This window comes from Lipomyces arxii, assembly GCF_038497795.1.
Source record: "Lipomyces arxii strain Phaff 12-163 unplaced genomic scaffold V1512scaffold_1, whole genome shotgun sequence".
Classification (NCBI taxonomy): Eukaryota; Fungi; Ascomycota; class Lipomycetes; order Lipomycetales; family Lipomycetaceae; genus Lipomyces; species Lipomyces arxii.
Genome location: NW_027117700.1, coordinates 338,953 through 366,014, shown reverse-complemented (window position 1 = coordinate 366,014; position 27,062 = coordinate 338,953). Strand labels below are relative to the sequence as shown.

The 27,062-nt window shown below is 46.1% G+C and overlaps 12 protein-coding genes across 12 annotated transcripts; 8 read left to right on the top strand and 4 right to left on the bottom strand.

Annotated features, from left to right (window-relative positions):
• Positions 1-1,675: 1,675 nt before the first annotated feature.
• V1512DRAFT_268985 (alkaline-phosphatase-like protein) lies at positions 1,676-4,573 on the top strand (the record flags this gene model as incomplete). Its single annotated transcript, XM_066917552.1, has 9 exons — positions 1,676-1,857; positions 1,901-1,945; positions 1,988-2,282; positions 2,329-2,453; positions 2,498-3,056; positions 3,100-3,371; positions 3,419-3,504; positions 3,550-3,912; positions 3,960-4,573. 9 exons carry the CDS (start codon positions 1,676-1,678, stop codon positions 4,571-4,573), a joined length of 2,541 nt encoding a protein of 846 aa, XP_066774065.1.
• A 169-nt stretch (positions 4,574-4,742) lies between these two features.
• V1512DRAFT_256029 (P-loop containing nucleoside triphosphate hydrolase protein) lies at positions 4,743-9,947 on the top strand. The gene is made up of 4 exons (XM_066914917.1): positions 4,743-5,051; positions 5,101-5,557; positions 5,606-9,323; positions 9,367-9,947. The coding sequence occupies exons 1-4, from the start codon at positions 4,984-4,986 to the stop codon at positions 9,915-9,917; spliced, it is 4,794 nt and encodes a 1,597-aa protein (XP_066774064.1). The 5' UTR covers positions 4,743-4,983; the 3' UTR covers positions 9,918-9,947.
• A 391-nt stretch (positions 9,948-10,338) lies between these two features.
• On the top strand, positions 10,339-11,938 carry V1512DRAFT_256027 (uncharacterized protein). The gene is made up of 2 exons (XM_066914916.1): positions 10,339-10,655; positions 10,708-11,938. Exons 1-2 carry the CDS (start codon positions 10,436-10,438, stop codon positions 11,601-11,603), a joined length of 1,116 nt encoding a protein of 371 aa, XP_066774063.1. The 5' UTR covers positions 10,339-10,435; the 3' UTR covers positions 11,604-11,938.
• On the bottom strand, positions 11,939-13,723 carry V1512DRAFT_256025 (uncharacterized protein). Its single transcript, XM_066914915.1, has 2 exons — positions 13,173-13,723; positions 11,939-13,123 (listed from the first exon to the last, which is right to left on the bottom strand). The coding sequence occupies exons 1-2, from the start codon at positions 13,589-13,591 to the stop codon at positions 12,046-12,048; spliced, it is 1,497 nt and encodes a 498-aa protein (XP_066774062.1). The 5' UTR covers positions 13,592-13,723; the 3' UTR covers positions 11,939-12,045.
• Positions 13,724-13,782: 59 nt separating this feature from the next.
• Positions 13,783-15,668, top strand: V1512DRAFT_218212 (peptidase M24, structural domain-containing protein). The gene is made up of 4 exons (XM_066913621.1): positions 13,783-13,889; positions 13,948-14,139; positions 14,192-14,679; positions 14,725-15,668. Exons 1-4 carry the CDS (start codon positions 13,871-13,873, stop codon positions 15,187-15,189), a joined length of 1,164 nt encoding a protein of 387 aa, XP_066774061.1. The 5' UTR covers positions 13,783-13,870; the 3' UTR covers positions 15,190-15,668.
• Positions 15,657-18,345, top strand: V1512DRAFT_231685 (uncharacterized protein). The gene is made up of 5 exons (XM_066913995.1): positions 15,657-16,670; positions 16,717-16,831; positions 16,878-17,036; positions 17,081-17,256; positions 17,299-18,345. The coding sequence occupies exons 1-5, from the start codon at positions 15,820-15,822 to the stop codon at positions 18,188-18,190; spliced, it is 2,193 nt and encodes a 730-aa protein (XP_066774060.1). The 5' UTR covers positions 15,657-15,819; the 3' UTR covers positions 18,191-18,345.
• On the top strand, positions 18,346-19,438 carry V1512DRAFT_256018 (inosine triphosphate pyrophosphatase-like protein). The gene is made up of 7 exons (XM_066914914.1): positions 18,346-18,427; positions 18,475-18,611; positions 18,662-18,735; positions 18,783-18,814; positions 18,861-18,973; positions 19,017-19,093; positions 19,137-19,438. The coding sequence occupies exons 1-7, from the start codon at positions 18,397-18,399 to the stop codon at positions 19,225-19,227; spliced, it is 555 nt and encodes a 184-aa protein (XP_066774059.1). The 5' UTR covers positions 18,346-18,396; the 3' UTR covers positions 19,228-19,438.
• V1512DRAFT_256016 (AAA domain-containing protein) lies at positions 19,004-19,942 on the bottom strand. The gene is made up of 3 exons (XM_066914913.1): positions 19,894-19,942; positions 19,697-19,843; positions 19,004-19,653 (listed from the first exon to the last, which is right to left on the bottom strand). The coding sequence occupies exons 1-3, from the start codon at positions 19,930-19,932 to the stop codon at positions 19,312-19,314; spliced, it is 528 nt and encodes a 175-aa protein (XP_066774058.1). The 5' UTR covers positions 19,933-19,942; the 3' UTR covers positions 19,004-19,311.
• A 116-nt stretch (positions 19,943-20,058) lies between these two features.
• V1512DRAFT_218201 (ureidoglycolate hydrolase) lies at positions 20,059-20,946 on the top strand. The gene is made up of 4 exons (XM_066913620.1): positions 20,059-20,522; positions 20,573-20,644; positions 20,690-20,724; positions 20,771-20,946. The coding sequence occupies exons 1-4, from the start codon at positions 20,117-20,119 to the stop codon at positions 20,897-20,899; spliced, it is 642 nt and encodes a 213-aa protein (XP_066774057.1). The 5' UTR covers positions 20,059-20,116; the 3' UTR covers positions 20,900-20,946.
• A 75-nt stretch (positions 20,947-21,021) lies between these two features.
• On the top strand, positions 21,022-22,469 carry V1512DRAFT_256009 (uncharacterized protein). Its single transcript, XM_066914912.1, has 4 exons — positions 21,022-21,175; positions 21,223-21,327; positions 21,379-21,479; positions 21,525-22,469. The coding sequence occupies exons 1-4, from the start codon at positions 21,121-21,123 to the stop codon at positions 22,374-22,376; spliced, it is 1,113 nt and encodes a 370-aa protein (XP_066774056.1). The 5' UTR covers positions 21,022-21,120; the 3' UTR covers positions 22,377-22,469.
• Positions 22,470-22,483: 14 nt separating this feature from the next.
• V1512DRAFT_268977 (uncharacterized protein) lies at positions 22,484-23,550 on the bottom strand (the record flags this gene model as incomplete). The annotated part of the gene is made up of 2 exons (XM_066917551.1): positions 22,484-23,183; positions 23,228-23,550. The coding sequence occupies 2 exons, from the start codon at positions 23,548-23,550 to the stop codon at positions 22,484-22,486; spliced, it is 1,023 nt and encodes a 340-aa protein (XP_066774055.1).
• A 592-nt stretch (positions 23,551-24,142) lies between these two features.
• V1512DRAFT_256003 (putative peptidase family-domain-containing protein) lies at positions 24,143-26,948 on the bottom strand. Its single transcript, XM_066914911.1, has 8 exons — positions 26,846-26,948; positions 25,997-26,790; positions 25,652-25,944; positions 25,410-25,604; positions 25,297-25,361; positions 24,618-25,253; positions 24,478-24,568; positions 24,143-24,428 (listed from the first exon to the last, which is right to left on the bottom strand). Exons 2-8 carry the CDS (start codon positions 26,652-26,654, stop codon positions 24,375-24,377), a joined length of 1,992 nt encoding a protein of 663 aa, XP_066774054.1. The 5' UTR covers positions 26,655-26,790; positions 26,846-26,948; the 3' UTR covers positions 24,143-24,374.
• Between the last annotated feature and the right edge of the window lie 114 nt (positions 26,949-27,062).

Below are 27,062 nucleotides of genomic sequence, written 5' to 3'. Positions count from 1 at the left end.
GGTGTACCTTTTGTGTCGAAGGTCCTCGAAGTCGAATTTTCAAGTCGACATTACCTATTTCGGGCGGCGGTCCGACAGGCCGTGATTTGAATCACCCAAATCACATTTGAGTCACGCTATTTAAATCCAACTTTAATAGTATAATAAGATTTGTTTATATCAGAATTTTTGTTTTTATCATCTAGGGCTCATTAGTATACGATTTTTTTATACGCCAAAAGAAACTATGTCCGCATAAATCTCTGGGGGAGTTTATTAGCTTCTTTTAGTACTGGGTCACGAGCGGAGATGATCAATCCGTCTCAAGGGACGGTGTTAAAGCATATGAGCCTGACTATAAGTGAACCCGTACGTGAACTGTGTCTATGTGGGATGTCGACTATTTAAGCGCCATTTCGAAGATGTCCGTTTACAGTAGTCTAACCACTTCATTGCTATTGTATATAAATGTTTTATAAACTAATTAGTATAAATAACAGTTACTATTTTACTAATATGATTTTTATAATATATATACAATAACTACTACTGTGTCGTTATTGTAAACATAAAGCTAGTGTACGCGTTGCTAACTTTAGCACTGAATGCGCATTACGCGCTTAATTTGAATGTAAATGAAGGGTTTTGTGCTAAATGCAATTTCTGCATACAGCACTACAATACTCCAATACACTGACTGTGTCGTATACAACTAATAAAACTCATTACAGTCAACCTAACGAAATCAGTATAAATTCCATAACCAAATCGATTCATTTAACAAAACTGAATAAGATAAACCATGACAATTACTGCGCACAAATAAACTTCGGAGAAACTATAAACCTACTGCTGCGGCTGAAAAACTTTATTCCTCTAAAGGTAACTCCGCCAGTGCCAGCTTAATCTTTTGTAACAGAGCAGTAATAGCCAGCATTCACTCTGTTATAGAACGGTTAAGAAGGAAATCCAAAAAGTCGACACAGTTCATACAATAGTATCATATTAAATGCTATTTAAATTACATTTGAATACAATTCAAGCTGTCAAAAAGATACAAGACCCTTCAAACTTAATTACTACACCGGCATTGAACTCGCTATATTCTCATCACTTGACCAGCCTTTAAGCGTTTCCAGATTAATTGCTGTTGTGCTTATTTCAATATCCGGGCACCTTTTATACTCTTATGTCGACAGTATTCACGGTGATTATAATCGGCTGGATTAATTCACTTGTCGACATAGAAAATGCCGGTGAGTATGTGAAATATTACATATTGAAACATGTTGAAAAACGTCATTTATCCGAATTCTCCATATTGTCGCCACGCTCGACCGGAGCGGGAGACCCTTTCGTCCCTTTTTCATTACATGAACCTCATCGCGATTAAGTGCCATTTGTCGATCACTCACTCATCTGACGTATACTGTCTCATTTTATACTCAAGATGGCCCTTATTCCGTTTCCGTTCTTTACAAACGTATCCGCGTTAAAAAAACCCTTTCCCTTCTCAAACTGTCTTGGAAAGAAACACATAGTGGTCACGTGCATATAAACAATGGGTATAGTGTTACCCCTGAATCATGTTAATGTAGACAGACCTGTGTAGCTAGCTACTTTGACCATATTGAACTGCAATTGCTTCTCAATTTCCAAGTGATTGTGTAGTTCAATCGCATTAAGACCACATGAAATGACGCCATATGGTCTTTTGACATTCGTTCTTTTGGGACTGCAAGCGCTTGGACTGGTGTTCTTTGCCAAAGGATTCTTCCCTTATAAACCTGTCTTTCATGGATACGCACCTGTCGATGCTTCACAGTCACCTGCCGTGTTTGATAAAGTCATATTTATGCTTGTAGATGCTCTCAGAAGGTTTGATAGCTGTTAAATCTAAATTGATGCTGACTAGTGCCAGTGATTTTGTCTACTCAAATGAATCCTCCATGCATTTCACTCAAAGGTATTCACTTTTCGTCCGTTAGCACCATGTCTAAACAACAAGCTTGATTGCACAAGGATCCGCACTGCCATTCACTGCCCGTGCTGCACCACCAACAGTCACCCTGCCCCGAATCAAAGGCATAACTACAGGCTCTGTCCCAAACTTCCTAGACGCGGTTCTTAACATTGCAGAGTCTGACAATTCGTCGTCGCTTGCAGACCAGGATTCATGGTTAATCGAGTTTAAGCGCAGGCCGCAATCAGCAACAATGGTTATGTACGGCGACGATACTTGGTTGAAATTGTTCCCCACACTCTTTGACCGCCATGACGGTACTTCTAGCTTTTTTGTCTCGGTGCGCATTGATCGTCAGGAAATGCTCTATGATCTAACATATTTAGGACTTTACTGAAGTCGACAGCAATGTTACTAGGCATTTGGATAACGAGCTAGGTGCTGACTGGGACGTAATGATCTTACATTATCTTGGTATCGATCATATTGGCCATAAAGGCGGTCCACAAAGGTTTGCGGCATCTTTATTGAACTAATAAGTTGCTAATAGCTTAGTCCATTTATGCCGGACAAGCAAAAAGAAATGGACGGTATTATCGAGCGACTATACAACCACATAGAGTCGAGTCAAGAGTCTACACTATTGATCTTATGCGGCGACCATGGCATGAACGCGGTCGGAAACCACGGAGGATCTTCTGCCGGTGAGACCGCTACCGCACTTTTGTTTGCGTCGCCGGCATTTTCATCTATCGCACCTGGTAACAAAGTACCTGCTGATCAAGTAGGCGAGTACGAATATTACTCCAAGATCGAGCAAGTCGACATCGTGCCCACGATCTCGGGACTGCTAGGCAATCCAATGCCTATGAACAACATTGGCGTGTTTATCCCAGAGCTCCTGAAGCTTTGGACAGAGATGGAACGAATAAAAGTGCTGAAGAGTAATGCCGTGCAAATGTCACGGATACTATGGGCTACTGTTGACTCGTTTAAGGCGCCATTGCAATCTCAAAATCCACAAACAGATGTTGACAGGATAAGAGTTCTTTGGTCGCAAATTAATGCGCCTGACTTTGAACAGTCCGAGAGTGCCATTAGTACTTTATATCAGGTCTGCCCGCTTGCTATTGGCAAATATCCGCTAACGCATTCAGTTTTTAAGGCTTGGACAAGATTTATTGTCGCAGGCAGCAAGCAACTACGACATAACAAGCATGATCACTGGTATCGGGCTCACTGTTTGGATAGCAACAGTCACATGCAAACGCGCACTCACGTCGTCTGACGACAAAGTGGCAAATGCCTCGCTTGCGTTTGTGCTTTTTTGCAATGGACTAGCGATGTTCGGAAGCAGCATGGTCGAGGAAGAACAGTATATCTGGTACTGGATTGCAACCGGATGGTTTACGCTCATGTTCATTCAAGGGTGAGTTTTGCGGATTTTGCTAAGAGTAGGATGCTAATTCATGGAAGCGCTCGGAAGAGGTCTGGTAGAGCATGCGAGACTGCAATTGGATTTCTCGCCGTGATGTCAGTCATGAGGCATTACCATCACACAGGTAGTACTCTTCGACAGCATAATCTGCTGCGCTAATGGAAATTAGGTCAGAAATATGCTGGGTCGTATGACATTGCACAAGGTCTGTCCAAGTCTGAACCCGCTCTGCTTTGGACCATGATTGTGCTTGTACATTTGCTTGTATTCAAGAATCTGCATTACTACGTGTTTGCCGACTCACCGCCAATTATCAGATTTGTGTGTGCGTTCACGCCAGTGTTTAGCTTGTTTACGTTCACGGTTTCCAAAGCGCTCGAGGCCGGCCAGTTTGTGCCTTTTCTGTTACATGCCGTCACACCGGTGTCGACCGGGCCCGAACCACTACGGCATCGGGCGCACGCAGCTTTTTTGTCAGTTGTTATCTGCTTGGCATTCCATTTAGTCTCGACCGCATGGACGATCAAAAAGAGTATGCAGTGTCCTGACTTAAAGTTGCGTTTTATCTGACATTTGCAGATCCGTTTAAGTTTGTCCGGGGCGTGTTTCATATCATCGAGGTGCTTTTGATTGCTCAGACCAGTATAGTCAATATTCCAATGTACTTGCTGTTTGAAACTGTGCACTCACTCGGTCGTCGTAACACGGCCAAATCCCCAGTCATGACACCAGTGTCGCTCGCGGTCACGACTTTACTATGGCAACAAATCTCCTTTTTTGCAACCGGCAACTCGAACTCACTTGCCTCAATCGATCTTTCAAATGCATACAACGGCATTTCCAGCTACGCGGTCGTTCCGGTCGGTATCCTGACCTTTGTCTCTAACTTCTACGGCCCAATCTTCTTCTCGCTCTCCGGTCTATCGCAGCTCTGGATCTGGAAATCAACTCAATCATCTGATTTGACAGTTGAGAATTTGTTTGGCAAGCAGTATTTCTCTGTCTTTCAGGCCTACCACACTGTCAGTCTCCTTGCCGTCATGGCAGCGTGTACTTTTTTCAAAACACACTTGTTTATCTGGACGGTGTTTTCACCTAAGCTGTTGTATGCGTTGGCATGGTTCATTGCCCAGAACGTGACCGTTGACGCCGTTTCCTGCCTGTGTACGTTGTGGATTGCGGAAAATATATAGAATTTGTACTATATTACACATAAAAAGTAATTTGGTTTGGATAAAAACAAAGTTTCCAGAATTTAAACTTTTCAGGGGTGACGATCAACTTAAAATAGAGTTTTGAGTCAGAACGCCAGATAAGAATTACAGCCCCAACCCTTGATATTTTTTTGGTGACTTGAGAAACCAGATTTTGATCAGTTTTAACTCTTCAAAGTTTTTTCCTTTTTTTTGTGTATTTGTTTTGAAGCTGTGCCTTGGAACGGCATTGCACAGATTTGAAAATTAGGCGTTGTTGAGCGAGGCCTGTGATAACTTTTAACCTATCACTAATTTCCATCTGCTTGAGCACGACCCTGTTATCGCGTTTGACCGTTATATAGATCACCCTGGCCTGCACTGAACTAGACAATTCCTGAATTCTAGCAATGCCAAATTTTGCCTGTCCTGGTCCGGTATGGATGACGACTGATTTCAGTCCTTGTGCTCAATACCTGTATGAGCTCTAAACTGAATACATTGAGCTTTACTGATGATGAACATAGCTACTTCCATATTTACGTTCCCTTGTTTTGTCTGATGGTGTCAGCTACTGTTGTCTTTACTTTTCACCCGGTTCTTGCGTTAATCAAGACGCGTCGCGGAGGGCAGGTCGCACTCGAAGGTGATGATGAGTTGATGGCAGGCGAGTCCGAGAATCTTGTCCGACTTCGCACGAATGATCCTAGCTCAATGGACTTTGCACCAGAATCGCAGCTAAACACGGGTAACGACGACGACGCTTTTTTCGCAGGCGTTGAAAATTTGAATGAGGATCCAGAGTTCAATGATCTAGTTCACCTTAGCCCCCATGGGGCTCGAGCGCGCCAAACGGTTGAGCGTGGATGTTTGAGCATGTTACTTGTCGTCCACTTCGTCGTGCTCGCAGTGTCTCTTGTGCGTTCTGGTTCAGAATCGAAATCTCAATTAGTGCTGCAGTCGCTGACATCACTTGCGCTCTGGGTTGGTTCCGTTCTGATAGTCTTATATAGAGTTGCTAACGAGTTTTAGTCGTATTGTGTGTTTTTGGCTTCGTTTAGAGATGTGCAATTGCATAAGGGAGTATCTGTTGCTAGTGCTGGCCATCTAGCAGCTATCTATGTGCTTGAATTTGTCTGTACGGTGATCCAGTTTCGATCCCTTTGGTTCACGTCGTACTCGAAGCTGGTTTCCACGTCTGTCGTTTTTGACATGATTCTATTACTCGTACTCTCAATCGTCGCGCTGCAGTCCCCACTTGGTGCTCTGCCTCCGTATACAATGGTTCCAAAAGGCCTCAAGGTCGACGTCGAGATCCCGGCAAGTATCTACGCACACCTGACATATGGTTGGGTGTTTCCTCTCATGTGGCTCGGGTACCGTAAGCCGTTGATTGCGAGCGACATGTGGGATGTGTCGAACTTTCGTTGTTCAAACGTGGTCAACGAGCACGGCCATGCTCGCGAGAACGAATCTGTCATGCGCTGGCTCTTCCGCTCGTTCTCCGGAGACATGACCCTCGCGACTATCTGGACCGTGTTTGCAGCTGTCATGACGTTCACGCCGACTTTGTTGCTCAAACTGATCCTACAGTACATTGAGAACCCCGCCGGGACGCCGGCGCATATCGCGTGGATGTACGTCGTGTTGATGTTTGTGTGTTCGGCCATCAATTCGGTTGCGACATTGCAGTCTTTCCACCTGTTCAACAAGATGTCGGTAAAGATGCGGGCGCTTCTGATTTGCACGGTGTACGGCAAGGCATTGCGACGCAAACATGTTGCCGTGGCAGATGAGTCAGCGACCGAGAGTAAAGAGAAGTCTGCGAACGAGACGGAGGCCGGTGGTGATGGGCCCGAAGTCAACATGGGTTCTGTCATTAATCTGATGTCGTCTGACGCGATCTCAATTGCGGACGCAATAGGATTCTTGCAAAACGTCATTCGCGCGATTCTGTTGGTTACGCTTTCGCTCAGTTTGCTCTACAGCACGCTTGGTTCAAGTGCGTTTGCGGGGACGTTGACAATGATTGCCATTTTACCAATCAATGGCTGGATTGCAAAAGATTTTTCAGAGCGCCAGGTTATCTTGATGGAACGACAGGACGAGCGCATTACGAAGATCAACGAGATGATGCAAAGCATCAAAGTCATCAAATTTTTTGCATGGGAACCAATGTTCAAAAAGCGCATCATGGGCGTACGTGCTCAAGAGCTGGCGGTTTTGACCCAGCAGTATATCAGATGGGCGCTCGGGTCGTTTGTGTTTGGTGGACTTCCGTACATGGTCACGTTCGTGTCGTTTGGGGCGTACACTGTGCTTGCGAAGCGCGAGTTGACCGCGTCGGTTGCGTTCAGTTCGTTAGCGCTGTTCAACTTGATGCGTGCCCCGATGGACACGTTCCCAGAAGCCTTGTCGCGGATTTTGGACCTGCGCGTTTCGCTCATTCGTATTCAGCGCTTCGTAAACGAAACGTCAACAGACAAGTACCGCCAACTTAACCAGACCCGCGGGCCGGAGTCGCCATACATTGGGTTTGAGAACACGACCGTGACGTGGGGTGACGACGCGAGTTCTAAAATGTTCAGGCTCCCGAACTTGAACATCGACTTTGCAGTTGGCGAATTGACCGTGATTATTGGCCCGACAGGGTGCGGCAAGACGTCGCTGCTGATGGCGTTACTTGGCGAGATGACGGTGCTGGAAGGTAATGTGTTTTTACCTGGCGTCGCTACGAGCCACAAGCACCGGGTCGATCCTGCAACAGGGTTGTCTGAAACGGTCGCGTACTGTGCACAACAAGCGTGGCTGTTGAACGACAGTATACGAGAGAATATCTTGTTTGGACAGCCGTATGAACAAAAGCGGTACGAGGCGTGCGTTCGAGCATGTGCGCTTGCTCGAGATTTGGAAATTCTAGAGTCTGGCGACCAGACCATTGTTGGCGAGCGAGGCATTGCGCTGTCCGGCGGTCAGAAGCAGCGGATTTCGATTGCACGCGCTTTGTACAGTCCGTCGCGACATATTCTGATGGACGATCCATTGAGTGCGGTGGATTCTCACAGCGCGTCATGGATCTACAAGAAGTGTATCACTGGTCCGTTGATGGAAGGCCGGACGTGTTTGTTGGTGACGCATAATGTTGCACTGACGGTCACGGGCGCGCATAGCATTGTGGCGATGAAGGACGGCTTGGTCAAGTTCCACGGATCGCCTGAAGATGCCTTTAATCAGGGATTTTTGGGTGACGACGATTTGCTGAAGTCGTCGCTGTCATCGCGCAACCAATCGAGAAGCGTGTCACGGGTGCAGTCCAGTGCGAGCATGCACGGCGTGACCGAACCGACCACGATGGCTCGTGCGAGAGTGACTGACGAGGTTGAGATTTCGCGTGACGTGCTGGAGGCTGAAGATGTAGAGGAGCACCGTATCCGGAGCGATATTCTGCCTGTTGCTCGGACCGAAGCCGTGGAAGTCGGCGACGTCAAGTTTGCGCATTATCTGCGATATTTGCGTGCAATGGGCAAGTCTCTGTACTTTCTGTCTCTGAGTGTTGTGTTTTTGTCGTACGAGGGCTCAGTGTTGTTTCAAGCCTGGTGGATTCGTGAGTGGACCGGTGCGCAGCCGGATACGGAGGTTCAAGCTAGAGCGTCAGCGCATGGTGTCGGGTATTACCTTGGATTCTACGGTCTTATTTCGTTGTCAAGTATGGTTCTCGTTGTCATGCGCGACGGAGTAGTGTTCTGGGGCAGTCTGACTGCTTCAGTTCGCATCTTCAACAATTTGCTGGGACATGTGACTGGCGCGAAGATGCGTTTTTTTGACACTACACCAGTCGGACGGATCATGAACCGGTTTTCGCGCGACATCTCGCTGATTGACCAGGACATGGCGCTTGAGTTGTCTGTGTTTTCAAGCTTGTTTGTTTCGCTTGTGGCAGTCGTAGGGTTGATTGGGTTTATCGTGCCGATGTTTTTGGTCCCAGGTGTGTTCATTTTCGCTTTGTTTTTCGGAATCAACGAGCTGTATCTGCGCCCGTCGCGAGAGCTGAAGCGGATCGAGGCGGTCACGCGGAGCCCTATTTTCCAGTACTTTGGCGAGACGTTAGCCGGGCTGAGCACGATCCGGGCGTATGCGCACGAGCGGCGGTTCATGGTAAGCATTATGTCTGTCGTTGACTCCAACACGCGGCCGTATTTTTTGAACTGGGTGTGTAACCGGTGGATGAACGTACGGGTCGAGTTCGTGTCTGGGTTTGTGGCCAGCTTGATCGGTGGGTTTTTGCTCATGAACTTGGACACAGTCGATGCAGGGCTGGCGGGGTTGTGTCTCACGTACGCGATATCGTTTACGGAGAAGGTGTATGAGCTCATCAGCGTGTACACGTTGAACGAGCTTAACATGAACAGTGTTGAGCGAATCGAAGAGTACGTTGCGCTCGAGCAAGAGGACATAGACAGTGGTGTTGAGCCACCGTCCGAGTGGCCGGAAAGAGGGGAGATTGTGGTTGAGAACTTGTCGCTGCGGTACGCGCCTGAGCTGCCGCTTGTCATTTCCGGCGTGTCGTTTAAAGTCGAGCCGGGATGGAAGGTCGGCGTGGTTGGCCGGACCGGGGCGGGGAAGAGCACAATTGCATCTGCGTTTTTCCGGTTCATGGAATTTGACAGTGGAAGGATCGTGATTGACGGTGTCGATATCTCGACGCTGGAGTTGAAGGATGTCAGACAGGCTCTGACGATTATTCCCCAAGGTATGCGATTCCCGAAGAAAGGGTAATTAACTGACTGGTGTAGATCCGACGTTGTTTACAGGGAGCTTGCGGTCAAATCTTGATCCGTTTGAAGAGTACTCTGACGCGAAGATATTTGAATCGTTGAGACGTGTTCACCTGATTGATCGTGCCGACGAGGGAGCCGCGTCGTCTGAAAATCCAGACGCGAATATTAATGTTTTCTACAACCTGGACAGTTCAATTAGCGAAGGCGGTCTGAATCTATCTCAAGGCCAACGTCAGTTAGTGTGTCTTGCCCGGTCGCTACTGAAGTCGCCTAAGGTGATCATGTTAGACGAAGCGACCGCGTCAATCGACTATGACACCGACGCGCTGCTGCAACAGACCATAAGACAAGAACTGGCACACACTACAATTTTGACCATTGCGCACAGATTACGTTCAATTATAGACTACGACGCGATTCTGGTGCTAGATGCCGGGACCGTGAAGGAATATGACAAACCACATGTGCTTCTACAGCGACCGGATTCAATCTTTAGAGCGATGTGTGAAAAGAGCGGCGAATTGGCTACTCTAGAGGAGCTAGCTGTACAAGCGTATGCAAGATAGTTTTAAGATTATGCATTTCTATTTTTCTTATTCAGTAAAATATAGTGAAGAGTATTTCCTAATGCGTATAGCTGATACACTTTGCAATTAAGGTTTAATAGATTAAACCTTGATAAAGAAATGAACTCCGAATTTTTATTCGTCGCCCGAGATGAGCCAAAGGTAAACAGAGAGAGATTAGAATTATACAGAGAAGATATATAATTTATATTAAATTACTAATGAATATGAATATATTGTTTAATAAACAATCAATCGAATTGTCAAAAGCGTTTCCTCCCCACCAAATAACAAAATGTCTGCTTTTTCAGGGTGTCGTGAAGTTAACTTATCTCGTACGTTTCTGTATTTTATGCCGCTTTCTGCCTGTCCGTCGCCATCTCCGGGGCTCGTGCAGATTTTATTTACCCTCCCAACCTTTTCTCAATTCTCTTTACTCATAAAACACTTCGTTAATTGACTTCACTTCCTGCTGCCCTATATAGAATTCAATTCATAATCTGCATATTTTAAAGAAAATGTCTGAAGGTCCAATACTTTTTACTTACGACTCTGCTGAGCCTTTACCTGGCACCGTATGTGTTGCCGGTGACTTCAACTCTTGGGCACCTGCTCCAATGTCATACAACGACGGGTCCAAGAAGTTCGAGTGCTGCATAATGCTCGAGAACGAAAAGAATTATCTTTACAAATTCGTTATTGACGGAAACTGGATACTCGACCCTAAGGCTGAAAGTGGTATGTTGACCCAGTTGTTGCTACGGAATAGAAATGCTGACACAAAAACAAGTGTGGGATAACGGGTTTGAAAACAGTATTGTCCGTGTGAGCGAGGATAAGTATTTTGTGCCGGAACAAAAGGTTGTGGAGACAGTCGAAGCAAAGGCAGAGGACGTTGTTGCCGCCGTCGAGGCTACGGCCGAGCCTGCGGAAGTAAAGCTCGAGGATACCGTCGGTGCGGTTGAAGAGACCGCTGCGCCGGCAGTAGAGGAAGCGAAAGGTGTCATGGCGTCAATGACCGAGATGGCAAGCGACGCAATTGTTGCTGCGACCGATGCTGTTGGTGCTACGGTCGACAAGGTCATGGAGGCTTTACCCGAGTCTGCGCCGACTCTGGACGACGTTGCTGCTGCGACCGTTCCCGAAGCAGCTGCCGGTGCTGCAGAGACGTCTGCAGAGACTACGGCCGTTGTTGTTCCTGACGTCGCCGCCGAGCAGGTCGATGTCAAGGCCGCGGTTACTGAAAACTCAGATTTGTCCAGCATCGAGCATGTCGTGACCGGAAATACTACAATCACCACTCCGGAACTGATGACGCCTGTCAAGGAAGAAGCCAAAAAACTTGTGCCTGATGTCCCGGCTCCAGTTCTTGAAGTCCCGACCGAGTCTTCGTCAGTAGAGACCGTTGTGCCCACACCGGCACCAATTATCGAGGTCCCGAGTGCGATTGAACCGCTCGCCCCCGCTGTTGTTGGACTTACGACTGGAATCGACACTGCGGTCGCGATGCCAGACCCTGAATCGGTTGTCGAACCTGAATCAACGCCGTTGCCTGCTGCCGGATACGAGACTGCGCAGAAGACCAAGCAGCACGGCTTATTGGACAAGATCTACGAGTTCATCTCAACTTCGATTCTTGGAAAACTGTTCCAGTACGTGTTTTCAATCTTCAACAGAAGCGCGTGAGAAAACAGGTTTCCTTGATTTCGTTCCTTGTTCAAAAGCTGGAGTTTTTTTATTTCTTTTTTGGAAGGTGATCTTTTAATATTCTTATTTGAAATTTAGCGCAACATACCCTTTTCTTTTTGTTTATTTGGTCATGTGCATCTAGTTGTACTATATTTTGTTTTTTGTTTGCGGTTTTTGAAACCCACCCACACTCCTTTGGCATATCATTTTGGTCCTTTACTTACCCTCAGTCGCTCCTTTGAATTCTCGTTTTTGGTTGAATCCCGTGATAATAATGTACATCAATAATCTTGTAGCAATAGCTTTCTAATTTAATACTACATCTATTTGGATCTTTCAGACTAGTTCTATTTTAAAAGTACACACACACGACTAATATATAATCACAAAACTTATTCCACACCATTTATCCAACTCAGAATAATCATACATTTTTTGATCACCTAAACCTAGACGCGTTGGAAATCATCCACATCTTAAGCTTCCGCCCTTTCAACGTGACCATCAACCTTCCGTCTGGTCCAGGCGACGGACTTCGCGGCACAGCAGCAGGCGTCGCCACAGGCGTTTGTGCGCGGGTGTTGGCATGTGCGTGGTGAGAAGCAGCAGCCCCAGGGCCGGTGTTGAATCGAGTCCGCCGGTTGGAGTGTGTGACTTCGACCTCGTCTAGCATCGTTTGCACGGGTTCGGGCTTGGTCCGCTCAACCGCACCTGGCAAGACAGATGATAAGATTGGGGTCCGGAACGCACGCATGGGCTCGCGTAAATCAGGAAGAACAATACCTCCTCGCCGACCGACCGTCCGGCCTTGTCTTCGTTTCCATCTGTTTTCTCTTTCGCTATCTTTATCCGCTTTTCCAAGTTCTGCCTCTGACAATTCGTATAGTACAGGTGTGAACTCCCGGAGCAAGTTCTTCGGCCGTATCAGTTCCGTGACTGACGAACACATCTCCCTTCGAATTTCGTCGTCTTCCACCGGCCGTCCGTCAAACGGATGCCCGACCAGCAAAAGCGATCTCGTAAACATCTGTGTCTGTTCCCTGATTGCATGTGATATTGCTGTCAAAAACTCAGCTTCAAGACATAAATCTTCGCACATTATCTGAGCAAACTCCTCTGGATCGTTTTGGGGATCGTTTATATCCCACTCAAACTGATCTACAAGATTGTGTTGGCCGACGGTGATGTCAAGTTTGATGATCACCCGCATATCATCGTCTTTGTACGCAGTATACGGTAACGTAGGGTCGACAGTTTTTGCCATATTTGGATCAAAAATATGAGGTTGGAACTCTGTCACTTGTTCTGAGATTGCTCTTGCGATTTGCGGAGCATGATTAAGCGGGAATGCGTAATCTTCGCACAAGTTCTCAGCAAAGAGCTCAAGCGAGATTGTTCGTTCGTGTAAGTTCCATGTGAATGTATCGCGTAATTTCTGCTTTTCAAATTCCATATCTAATCTGACTGGGACCAATGTTTCTTCAGCTTCCGATTGTATTCGCATATCATCTCTCGATCTAAACCAATCAGTCAGGTCATAACACACACAAATAATGTTGCATTTACATCTTCAATTCACGTGAAAATCGTCCAATTCTTCTTCGATCTCTAGCACCAATAATCCCAGGTTTTGATGATGTCATTCCATTTCCAAACCCAGCATAACCTTGACCAAATATGGCACCAGGATTAGTTTGCCTAACTATACGCAATGCTTCATAATGTTCAATTTCCTGCCGTTTCTGACGTAAGAATGCAATGTGTCTATCTGTGTGGTCCTTAAACGCGGCAGCTTGTAAGGCATCTCTTGTGACATATTGTTCATAATTGAGTTGTTTTGTTGATTTGACCTTATTCAATTTAGACGCGTCGGACGAAGACGCAAGATCAACGTCGGACATTGCCGGTGGAGCAGTGGCTGATCCCGCCTGAGGGCCTGCCCGAGGGAAGGATGAAGACATGCCGGGGCCCAGGTGGGCAGACATTGGAAAGGGTTTAAAGCAATGCCCCGCAAAGAACGCAATAGAAACAAAAGGAAATGACGAATGAGCCAAACAAAGGCCTTTTTAGAGTCTGAGCTTTTTCTTTGTATTTTAAATGGATGCCTCTTTATAGTGAGGCAAAGACGAAGTGAACAAAATGTCAAATCACAGTACTAAACCCTTATATTAGGGTTATGAACAAGAAGGGGAAACTTTTTGGAGCCTTTGATTTCTTCTGCTCTTTGTCAAGTCCAATTCAAGTTGAAAGTAAACAAAGATATAATGGCTGATTCTGAAGAAGGTGAATTTCAGTAATAATTTTGTATTAAATAAGTTTCCTGATCTGTGTTTTTGTCTAGTTGATTATAGTCTGGCTAATCCTGATACCCTCACAAAGTACAAATTGGCTGGTGAAATCTCTGCTAAAGTACTTGAAAAGGTCAAAGAAGCCTGTGTTGATGGTGCTAAAGTGATTGATATTTGTGCTCTTGGTGATAAATTACTCGAGGAAGAAACTGGAAAGGTTTATAAGGGAAAGAAGGTTGCTAAAGGTATTCTCGCGTTGATCACACTCTGAAATACTGTATATACTGACAACCAAAGGCATTGCTTTTCCAACTGCACTCTCACCGAACAATGTAGTCGCTCACTTGTCACCTGTTCCAACTGAACCTGAGGCTGAACTCGCGCTGAAGGACGGCGATGTGGTCAAGATCAGTCTTGGTGCTCATATCGATGGGTTTGCAGGCATTTTAGCTGATACTATTGTCATTGGATCTGCTGAAATCACTGGAAAGACAGCTGATGTTTTGACTGCCGCATGGTACGCGTCTGAAGCCGCAATTAGACTTGTCAAGGCCGGAAACAAGAACTGGGACGTGTCTGATGCTGTGTCTGCCGTTGCTGAGGCATATGATACTAAAGCCCTCGAAGACATGCTGTCGCACCAGCAGACCAGAAACGTTGTTGATGGCACTAAGCGGATTATTTTGAATCCTAGTGAGGGAAAGAAGAAAGGTGTTGATGCTGCTACGTTTGATGATGGTGAAGTCTATGGCATTGATATTCTAATCACCACTGGCGATGGAAAGGTTTGTACTCTGATTGAAATGATGAAAATTGCTAACTAGGAATAGGTCAAGAAGTCTGAGTCAAGAACTACAATCTACAAGCGAACGGAAAACTCTTATAGCTTGAAGCTCAAATCTGCTAGAACAATCTACTCTGACATCCAGAAGCGATTCGGCCCATTCCCATTCACTACTCGGGCGTTAGATGATGAGAAGAAGTCACGCATGGGTATTCAGGAATGCACTCAGCACGAACTGCTGCTAGCGTATGACATTTACGAGGACAAGAAGAGTGAGACCGTTGCTCAGTTCTTCACCACCATTGCCGTGACCAAGAACGGTATTATTAAGATTGCCGGACCTGCAACACCTGACTTGACCAAGTTCAAGACTGAAAAGGCTATTACTGATGAGGCACTGTTAAAGGTCATTGCGTCGCCTCTCAAGCCTAACTCAAAGAACAAGAAGAAGAAGAAAGCAAAGGCTGCTGCGGCTGGAAGTGAGGCAGCTGATGAGGCGGATGAGGAGTAGAAAACGATCATTCTAATGATTGTTGTTTCCCAAAAAAGTTGAATGTTTTAATACATCGTACATAGTTCACATTCTTTTATGCTGAGACTGAGATTGGTGATGAAGCGGCATGTTGCATCATTTGCATTGCCAAATCATCAAACTGCAAGATCGCATTGATCTAGATTGCCACTTCTGCTCTACACACTGTTTCTACTGTTTACGCAGTTGAATGGTTGGAATGTCATGGATGATGAGCATAAATGGATTCCAATTGGTTCTACCATTGAATGACCTCATTCCAGTACAATAAACCCGCCATTGCGAACACCAATTCTAAAAGAAAAGCAGAGTATTAAAATAAGAAAAACACACAGAATAATGCCAACTATGAAGGTGTAATTTGGGTGGGCAAGAACTTGGTCTTAAGTACGCAAATTTGATGCCCTCTTACTCGTTCCCATTTTCCCTCTCTACACGTCCACCGAGGCAAGACCGACGACGCACCCGCGTAGAAGTCGCGGAACACATACACATAAATTCTAATATTCTATATTTTATTTCTGTTTACTAATAGTTCGATACCCCTTTTGTCTTTACCAGTTTTTATTTGTCAGTCACGTCGCAAAACCCGTTCAATTCACACAAAAGATGCCACCAAAGCGATCGCTCAAGTCGACCAGCTGGACTGAGCCAACACCGACTGTACCTGTCGCCGGATACGGCGGATTTGCGCTTGGTGTTATGCCGCCTGTAAATTCATCACAGCGTGATCGCCGGGCACGGCCAGTGTCAGCGACTAAGTCAAGGTCGGCCACAAGCACGCCAGATCAGACGCCAGATCAGACCCGGAGTCCGGCTGAAGTGATTGTCGAGACTCCGCCTAGTAGAAGTGGGGGATCTAAAGGGGTTGGAAAGAACGGGGGGCAGGAGTCGCCGAGAAAGACGTTAGAGTTGGAAGGCGAGAGCGTGACGGTGGATTCGGGAAGTAGCAGTACGAAGCGGAAGACGCGTACTGCACCTAAGCCCAAGTTTGCAATTATTCTGCCTCCGCCTGAGGATTCTGATGCAACTGAACTTGCGGATGAAGACGAGACAATGTCTGAAAGTTCGCGGTCAAAGATCCTGAAGTCGACTTCACAGACCTCGTTGAATGATTACGGGCGAAGCAAGTCAGATAGTGATTTAATGGATTTGGGGAGAGAGACAAAAGTCAGGCTGAAATTTAAGAAGAAGTTTGATGATTACGTCGTGAAGAGCAGTGTCATACGGCCGTCAGCAAAAGTGGATGAAAAATCGCCGGCAGTGAACGGCAAAACACAGTCAAAACTATCAACGACAGTCTCTGCGGCAGATACAAAGGAGAACTCAAAGGAGACCTCAAAGAATTTAAAAGACAACGGAGTAGACAGCGAAAAGACAAAGAAGCGACAATCAATGATGACTCCTCCGCCCGAGTCGAATAGTTTGAAACGAAACCGGCAAAAACGAATTAAGATATCGTAAGTTTACAAAGCCTGGACGACATCTCGTTCTTACATTGTACAGACCAGTCAAGTCACGACCAACGCGTGAACATCCATTTGGGTTTGGCGCACCAGATCTCGCTGGCACAGCTCGGGCTGTCGTTGCGCCGCCTGCAGATCAAGATGATCCTACAAGAGTAAATTGCCGTGATTTTACATAGTATAAGGACTAATCCGTATCAGTTTAACGACGACTTCTGTTCTGCATGTGGGGGAATAGGTAGATTTTTGTGCTGTGAGGGATGTCCTCGATCTTTTCATTTTACATGTGTGGATCCGCCATACGACGAAGATAATCTGCCGGATGGCGCATGGTACTGCAAGAGCTGTTACGTGAAGCGAGTATGTTTTTTCAAATGATTTAGTGCTGTTTGCTGACGTTAAAGCATCCGCTACCGTTGCCACAGCGGGGCTTGTTTTCGGAGCTTCTAGACCAACTTGCACGGCAAAATCCGGTTTGCTTTTCATTGCCAAAGTCTCTGCGTGAGCGGTACGAAGGTGTGACTACTAGTGATTTTGGCGAGTATCAAGACGCTCAAGATTTAAAACCTAAACGAATGAGGTGCGTTTTTCGTTTATGTTGTAACTTGGTCTAATGTTATAGTCGCAATGGGTTCATTGAAGAAACAGATCCTTACAGATTGACCGATAGTAAAGGCAAGACGATATTATGCTACAAGTGCGGTCTTTCGGCTATGGAAGACCGGATGATAATCAGCTGCGATTACTGTCCTTTGCATTGGCATTTAGACTGTCTCAATCCGCCGATGAGTTCAATCGCGACGACGGCTCGCAAATGGATGTGCCCTAATCACGTTGGGCGGGAGTTAACCCACAAACGACGGATACGCAACTCGCAAGTCATTAACGTCAGTCTACGGCGCGGTTTTGTCAACGACGGCGACATTGAGGTCGAGAACGACTCGTCAGAGGACGAAGGCGTTCCAGAAGACGACAGCATAGTCAAACCACAGCTACTGCATTTCTTGGACGGATGGGAGCGGAATCCGTACGAGCCGGCGTTCGATCGCCGGCTGGAGACGGTGGTGGACGATACTGGGCCTATTGTGTTTAAGTTACCCGAGCGTGGAATAGTGCTAGACTTCATCGACAAAATCAACTCGCTTTCTCCATACCGGCGAAAACCAGCGGAGCCGCTTTGCTTAACCGAACTCGACCGGCTAGTCTGCCGGCCGTACCACGAGCGCGAGTTTGTGCGGAACGCGAGTTACTTGAACCAGTCTTTCACTCCGGAAGCCGTATCGCGGCAAAATATGTCAGTCCTAGCCGACGCCGCACTTTGTGTTGAAGACACTACGTCTGAAGAGCACGGGTCGCCGTCGTCGTCAGATGCAACCAAGAGCGTTACCGGCGCGACGACGGAGTCTACACCGTTGTCTGCTGCTGACGATGAGCGGGAATCATTGCTTGCGATTCAGAAATTGATTCAACTTAAAGGGAAAGACGCGTTGATGAAGTTTTTGCTTAACGAATGAGGTCTAATTTGTATTTATGAAGAGCGCTGATGCACGAATTGTATCTATGAAGTTAAACAGCGGGTCTCAATTAAGGTTTAAACATGCAAAGTAAAAGTTTAATTGTATTGTAGATTGATGATAAGGTTTACGACCAATATTTATTTTGAGCTCGGTTTGCATGTTCATAAAAGTCAAGTTGTATGCAGTAAAGTAATAAAAATTAAATGTCGAAGCCAATTATTACGTTTGTCACTGGTACGTACGCAATTCCATGTCATGGGCGACCAGCTAACTATGAAAAGGCAATGCCAACAAGTTGAAGGAAGTGCAGGCTATAATGGAGGGAATCCCAATGACGAACAAAGCATTGGACCTTGAGGAAGTGCAGGGCACCATTTTAGAAGTTGCGACCGTGAAATGTCAAGAGGCGGCCAAAATTGTGCGTGATTGTTGGGTAGAACAAAAGAGTTCGGCTGATTGAGGGGATAGATACAGGGACCGGTGCTGGTTGAAGACACCGCGCTTGGGTTTACGGCGTACGGAGGTCTGCCTGGACCGTATATGTGAGCTTAAGTGTGCGAAAGGTGTGGGTGTAGTCTGACGGGAACAGTAAGTGGTTTATGGAGAAGATTGGCCATGTTGGTACGTTTCAATGAGTACGGCACAAATAGGGTATTGACAGAGGCAGGTTTAAACAACATGTTGGTTGCGTACGATGACAAGTCAGCGCAAGCCATTTGCACGTTTGCTTTTTGCGAAGGTCCCGGTGAAGAAGTCAAGATTTTCCAAGGAATTCAGGACGTGAGTTTTGCATTTTAGGCATTGAATTGGGCTGAATTTACAGGGAACAATTGTTGAGGCCAGAGGACCGGTTGGGTTTGGCTGGGATCCATGTTTCCTTCCTAATGGCTTTGATCAGACGTGAGTGAGTGCGTTATGACGTTGGAAGTAACTGATGAAATAGATACGCCGAGATGCCAAAGTCGTTGAAAAACACTATTAGTCATAGATTCAAGGCATTGCAGCTTTTGAAGACCTTTTTGGCGTCAAGATGAAGATCTTTGTGAGTAGCGCATGCTAGAAAGATACTGGAAGACTGTATATAGGCACATTTTCCCATAGATTGTATTACACCACAACTACTCTTCCTTATTGTCGATTATCCACTGTTTAGCCCAACTCGCGATGCGGTCACAGTTTTGTTCGATATCAGACTCGACATTACTAAACAGCTCAATCACGACTTCGGGCTCGTAAGATTCTCTGGCGTCAGTTAAGATGACTTGCATGATTTCGGCGTCCATGTTGTCGTCGAACTTTTTGTCACTGTAGCCGCGTGCTTTCAGTCTGTCGTATAGTCTCGTGGTGTTTGTGCGCAAAACGACTACTAGGTCGATCTGGCTCTCGGGAAAAATGTCGCATACATGCCAGTCTATTATCCTGCCGCCTGCTTCAAGATCAGGCATGATGAGATCAACAAGCTGTTCATTAGACCTTTCGCTGCGAACGTAGGCGCTTAAATACCTTGTCCTCATCAACCATCATACTCTGTCGTTCCTCGTCGTATTCATCTTCAAGCTTATGCTGTTTTATAAAGTCGTTTATTGATACGAGCTTCAACTCTGGCAGTTTCTTTGCCAGCAATTCACTGTGTCTGGATTTCCCTGTGCCCTTAAGTGTCAGTCTTCAACACCATAGTGTATAAAAAGTAAAATACGCACAGGAGTGCCAGTAATTATGATATTTGGCAGAATCCTCATTGTATTTTTTGTATGGACAAATAGTTTCGACGTGTGAATTCCCAATTCAAAATATTGTCGGGTTAGGGCTTTAATTTCTCGGGGTGAGACACGGCGATCTCCGTCTGAGTTTTGAACAGGCCGAGAGATGTCGATTGAGTCTACTTGACACTCCTCGATTCTGGTAGCAGTGACTTTACTCGAAATGCCAATTGCTAAGTTGACACTGGCAAAGAGCACGAGTCCTATTGAAGCATCGCCGTTGACTCCGGCCGCGTTTGAAAAGTTCGGCAGTGTCGTGTCTTCTTATGAACAACTACAGACCATGCAAAACATTCCAGCAAATTACGGCACTGCGACCAAGTTGTCGAAAGTGTCTGCTTTTACTAACAATTTCGCACATGCCCCGAGTGGACAGCCTGCAACTACGAACGTAAATCTGTTTCGAAGCTCGTTTCCGTTCAAATTGATGAAACGGACTGGGGTATATGATGGAGAGTATTCATCTGGCGTGTTGGAGCGACACCCGTTCTCGACTCAGACGTTTCTGCCAATGGGATGTCTGGCAGAAGATGTTTCGTATCTTGTGATTGTGGCCGAGAAGAGTGCGGGTAGGAGTATAGAGTGGTGAGAGTGTGAATAGTAGGTAATGACCGTATAGATGGACTACCTGATTTAAACACAGTGAAGGCATTTGTAGCTAAAGGTAACCAGGCAGTTACGTATTCAGCAGGTTAGCTTATTGTGATTCAACGTGAATAGCCCCTAATCGATTTAGGAACATGGCATGCACCGATGGTATCACTCAAAGAGGTATACATCAAAGCAGATGCAGGGAGACCATCATTAACAAATACAGGTCATTGATTTCGCAGTACTTATCAACGAAAATGGAGTTGCAGATGAAGATTGTCAGGAAGTTTACATTAATCCACGACTACCAATCATATTTAGTACTAATAGAAGCACAAGTGAATCTAGATTATAGCATTAAATAGTGTGTAGTAGTAATAAATTATTGACACTAAACCCTCATATACGGTAGTAGACGGCAATAGACGCATTGCCTTGTCCGGTCGACGCACCCGAATTCGCCCATCGCGAGTTCCGGTTCATCCCACATTTTATCATCTTTCTATCCCACTCCATTGCACATTTAGAAATAAAAACACAAATTGCTGGTCAATTGAGGTGTTCTGAAATATAGAAATGGTTTTTGTCGCAAGAATCGCTCGTTCAAATTTAGTTCGAAATTGTTATCGAAGTCAGTCGTAAACTGTTTGGCTGTTGATTTTTACTGACGTTCAATAGCATTCAGAACAAGTGCACTGAACAATGCTGCTTCAAATTTTGCTATGCCGGCATTGTCACCGACTATGACTGAAGGAGGAATTTCAGCTTGGAAAGTGAAAGAAGGTCAGTGTTTAGTTCACTCCAAAGAAAGGACGATTCTGACAATGATTTCAGGTGAAGCATTCAGTGCTGGTGATATCATTCTTGAAGTAGAAACAGATAAGGCTCAGATGGACGTCGAGGCTCAAGATGATGGTATCTTAGTCAAAATTATTGTATGCACAGTTCTTATTGCAGAGATTGCGTCTAATAAGCTACAGGAAAATGATGGCGCTAAAGAAATTCCGGTCGGAAACACTATTGGTATCATTGCAGAACCTGGCGACGACATCGCAACCCTCACACTTCCCGACCCGGTCAAGAAAGGATCTGCCCCGGCGGCAGAACCTACTCCTGTCCCGGCCTCTGCACCAGCAAAGGCTGCATCTCCCGCACCAGCTGCGCCATCTACATCTAAATCCGCTGCTCCCAAGAAAGCAGCACCGGTCGATGGCTCCAAAGCTGATCCGAACCAGGTCTTGTTCCCGTCCGTACTTGGAATACTAGAGGCGAACCACATCTCGACCGAAGACGCGCTCAAGAACATTTCTGCGTCTGGACCGAAAGGCAGAATAACAAAGGGAGACGTGCTCGCTTATCTCGGTACTGTCCAGGAAAAGAAAATCAAGGATCTCGTTGGCTTAATTAAGGGCCGTGAGAAACTGGACTTGTCAAACATTAAAATCGCTGAACCTAAACCGAATAAGACTGAAGAAAAGGTTCCTGAGAAGCCAGTTATTCAGAAACCAAAGGTTATTATCAATTTTGATGAGCTTTTGACATTCAACCCGCCTCGACGTAAGTCCTGTATTCTGTATCCTACATGTGGAAACTTAGCTTACAATATAGCAATCTCGAAGGTCGTGATCAGACCCCCCCAGGTCGTTGAGACCATTATCCAGCCTCCTGCTGCACCAGTCGCACATGTCGGTCCACCTACTCCCGTCGCTCCAGTTGAAGCTGTTGAAGCTGCTTCAGTTGCAGTCGCCGCACCTATTGCACCCAAGAAACTCAGCCGATTTGACGAAATTTTCTACGAACTGGTTGCTGTCCCCAAGACAAAATCATTGTAGAAGAGACGCGAACGAAGATTTTTTGCCCTGGTGGTGAAGAATAGAATAGACGACTTTGATGCATGTAATTACAATTATTGAACTATTTACAACTTGTAAAACACTCTTTAATGTTTGTTTTTTGTCTTTTTCGATTTTGGCCCCTTCTTCGGTTCTTGAACAGACTTGCTTGCAGGCGCGTTCTGTTTAGGCGCGTTCTGTTTAGGCACTTGAGTTAAACCTGTAGCTGCTCCTGCAATTGATTCATTTGACTTCCCACCTTCAGGTAAACCTTCAGCCTGCTCTTCTGGCGGGAACGCAATGTTATACCGTCGTTGTCGTTCCGCCATTTTAATCAGATCGTCACCACTGAGTCCACGTTCAGCTTCTTCAACGCTTTCCTTGCCAAACAACACGTCCCATACTCGTCCATCTCCCCAGTACCAACCTTGTCTGTCCGCGACGTACGGGATTTTCGACCCTTTCTCAAATAAGAAAATCATAAACTGCGACCGACTTGCGGTGCCGTATATGCCGTCCCCGGTCCACACCTTGTTCTTGCCGGAGTTCTTGCCGCGGTCGATGTGCGACACGGGTAACGTGATGACCGGCGATGCCTGGCGCGGGATGAGCGGGTGCACCGTGAACCTGACGTGGGCAGGAACGCTCTTGCGGGCTGGAATGTAGTACATCCGTCTGATCAGTCGTGTCGGGAACGTGAGTAGGACGTAGGCTGACACTGCAGGGACTGCGAACAAGGCTAGACTGACGACCGTGCGGATCATGAGCCAGAATAAGTTGTGTACAGGCGGCAGGTCGTCGTAATTACTGTAACCATTAGCTAGTATCAAGTGCAAATCAAAACTACTTACTTGACGTAAATCTCAATGCTTTCTCGAAGTGCCCAGTCCAAAAACAAAAGCCCGTAGATTGCAAACACAAAACTCAGACAGTACAGCACGATGAAGTATAACCTATGCGGTTCAGCTTGATACAGCAGAACTTCTGGCTCCTGTGCGTTTTCCAAAATACGCATCAATTGTTTAAACGTCAGGTTTGGCCCGACTCTCGGCGTCCGAATTAAATGCAGAGGCAGCGACGGAAACGTCTCCTTTGAAAGCGGCCATTTAGGCACGACCCGGTCTGCAAACGAATCTATGCCCTCCTCTACAACTTCCTTCTTGTCCGGCGTCATCCGCATCCGTTCGCCGGGTGGAATGTTCATTAACTCGTTGTATTTGATGTCGTTCTCAATATCTGTAGACTGGTTTGCTGAATCAGACGGACTCAATGGCCGCGACGAAATTGGCTTCTTTCCGTTGCTGGGCAACGGTGCCTTCGTACTAGCATACCGTGCACTTGCAATCCAACTTGACAGCTCCATTCTGGTTCTGGTTACGGTCGTCTGTGTACATTTCGCAAACAAAACCGTTTGCATTTTCAGCAACGGCGACGAAAGCATGCTAGTCGCACATCGCGCTGTCAATCTATGACGACACAAAGCAGTTAATTCCATCTTTATTTATTCGATATCTAAACTGATCAACTCGCCATGCGTCTGCTTGTCTACTTCGCTCTACAGTTGCACAAGAAAATCTAATTCCGAAGTGCATGCGGCTCAAACTTCGTGGTTACCCCTGAAAATGCTATAATTTACACGGCATACTACTAGCACTCACTGATCAGCCGTCTAGCTGCATTTGTGATGTCAATATCCAATTTACGCTTAGTGTGATCACTTGTTGGCAGAGAATACTAAATTATCTTGGATGACTAAGTTTCAAGATCTCTGGACGCTTGAGACCGACGCTGTGTTGTCGCCATGATTTTACGAAATCGTTCACCATGTATTCTTTGAAGCATACACGGGCACGATGGGTTCAAGCGCCTAAGTGCCTTCTGCGTTTGCGTAAAGCTACAACAGGAAATTCTTTGTCGGCTTTTATTAATGATTGAAAAACCATGTTAAGACAACTGCGTCAGTCGCAAAACTGCGATATCAGATTGATTTCATTCAGATCATGCTCCATAAATAGCGTCCGAGTAAATGATACCGACCGTTGTTAACCAGTTCTGCATAACGTCAGTATTTCAGCACAAATTTTCTCTCGAATTCACATACATCTGCCGTGCCATGCACACCGATCATATTGTATCCCCGTGGCGCGATCAAGTCTGCTGGAGTACCACCAGTAGCGTGGCCGTATATTGCACTATATTGCTTGTTAGTACAAAAATCTGCATTTCATACAATCTACACACCTTCTTCTCAAGTTTGTGATTAGCTGCACGGCATCGACCCATAGGCCGGTTCGAACATGCAGCCCAACGAGATGCTCTGTTGCCTCCAGCACGAAATCAGACGGCGACCCCCCTCGTTTACCAAACATAGCGGAGCCGCTGTCAAAGAAAAACTCAAGTCCATCGACAGCTGCACCGTGATAGATTGTGACTCGCAAGATCTTGCGAAACAATACGCGGATTTTAGTTGAGTTGGTCGACCAGCCGGGCGAGTCAATTATACTGTCAAATACAGCGCTCCTGCCAATCTCGGACTTCGATCCAACTGCCAGTGTACTGAAGTTTTCGATCGTAGACTGAGATTCCCCGAGAGCCAATATCTCTAGTTTGATTGGCTTATTTGAGTCCTGATACTGTTTGGGCAGCAAAGACCGCAATTCACCTTCGTACAGAAACACTTCACGTTGAGGACCATCCGGGTACTCTAGATGCGCTCTGCACCATCCGTCGCAGTGTATTTCAATAAGATAGATTCCTGTACTTGAAGTCACGATCACACCATTTTCAACCACATAAACCATAGGTTTCTCTCTTGGCACCAATGGTTCTGACGCTAATCTAAACATAGGATGACATCTGAATCGGAGCAAGTCAAGTCTACAAACTTAACAACGACTCATAAACTATTACATAGACTTACCTGTGCCATGCACATTCGTCATTCGGAAGACATAAACTTTTCGATTCACCATTGAGTTGCACTTCCTATAGCAAAAAGTCAGACATGATTGAGTTAGCATCAGCAGTACTCACTCGTGTGATGAAGCTACGACGTAACGTAGTATAACCTCTGAGCATAATACCAGATGGCTGATGTGGACAGCCTAGCAAATGGCCAACTTCATGAAGCATGGCGCCGATGCCAACTTCCGCGCATTGAAAGTTCATATAAGGTCGATCCATGTCGTGTGCGACCTGTTTGAGATTGGGTTTGTCAGCATCCATAAACTGTTACATTATCAGCTACAAGCAATGTCTGAACGAATTGAACATACAGCAGGAACAACTTCCTCTATAGACTTTGGCCAACTATGAAGGGCGTGGCTGCCAAATATCGCCAACTTGACATGCCCAGACCCACCGCCTAAAGCGGCATGCCCTTGAACCAAATCTGTTTTGCTGTCGTAATGACTGTCGAGAATCAATACTGCAATATGGGTCTCCTGTCCAGCCGGTGTTGGGCCAAATGGCTCGCCGTGTTTTGCAATTGCGTCGAGAGCATATCCAAACAAATCTCCTGCTCGTTTGGCAGATTTGTTTTGCTGCGCGACATCAGGATCCCGGATTTCTACATCAGCTGTTAGCTAAAATAAAAATCAAAAAAGAACGAGTATTTCTACCATGCATAGTCTTGTCTGATCGAATAATGTGAACTTTAGCAGTCATCCTAGATCTGGAGTCGGTCTTTGACAACGTGTCTGGCAGCCAGTGTTCGTCAAGTCTAAACGTCCGTCGGCCCATTCCATTTCTAGCCATTTGCTCACCAGTGAATGCCTGCCACAAATAGCCGGCCATTCGCAGTTTTTTAATTGCAACACCCAAATCGTTTCCTTCCTGCTGTTTCTTTTTGTCAGGGGAATCAAATGTAAAATTGCTATCTCTTGCAACCATGATTGCCAAATGAAGCGGTGCATTCTGTAACATGGGTACATAGTTGAGTTTCAACGGAGTCGAACATGGTGAGCCACCAAGGTTGCCTGGAGCAAATGTGAACATCAAATTATTCTCACCCGGACTCAGGTGTACCAACGCTTTGAAGTACCCGTCTGACACTGGAAAAGTTTGTGGCGGAAACTCGCCGAGGTGGTGATGCACAGTTATTGCAGCATCAAAACGAGTATTTGCAGGACCAGCTCCTCCATGAATCAAAACCACACGCTGGTAGAGGTTTGAACCTTGGGACACGTTGTGAAACAAGATTCCTGACCGCTGTGTGCCTGGATGGCTTTGTAATGGGACTACTGGAGGCATACGAACAGCTTCAACTGGAACAATCATAAAATTTGGTCCGTTTGAGACTGGCAGTAGTGGTTGCGTATTCGGAGCAGGAGTCTGTTCTGGTGATTGTCTGCTTGAAGAGTTTGGGGATGATCCTCCCGGGAATAACTTTCTAAGACGAGCCAGGATGAATGGTCTGTGTGTGTATTTATGTGAGAAATCTGCGGACAATAAACTAGTGCAATACGTACAAGTGCGAGTGTACAGATTGCTAGGATATACATTTAAAAGCGCACTTGCGCCAATGTAGGCAGGGCACGAAGATCAGTGCGTACGCCATGTCGCCCCTGAAAATATTGGTGAGTCCAGTATAGTGTGCAGCTCATACTTGAGCAGTATAGAATTATTTTGGTATAATATAACCAGGCTGCACAGCCTCGAAGTATTTTTGTCGACCCTGAATTAAAA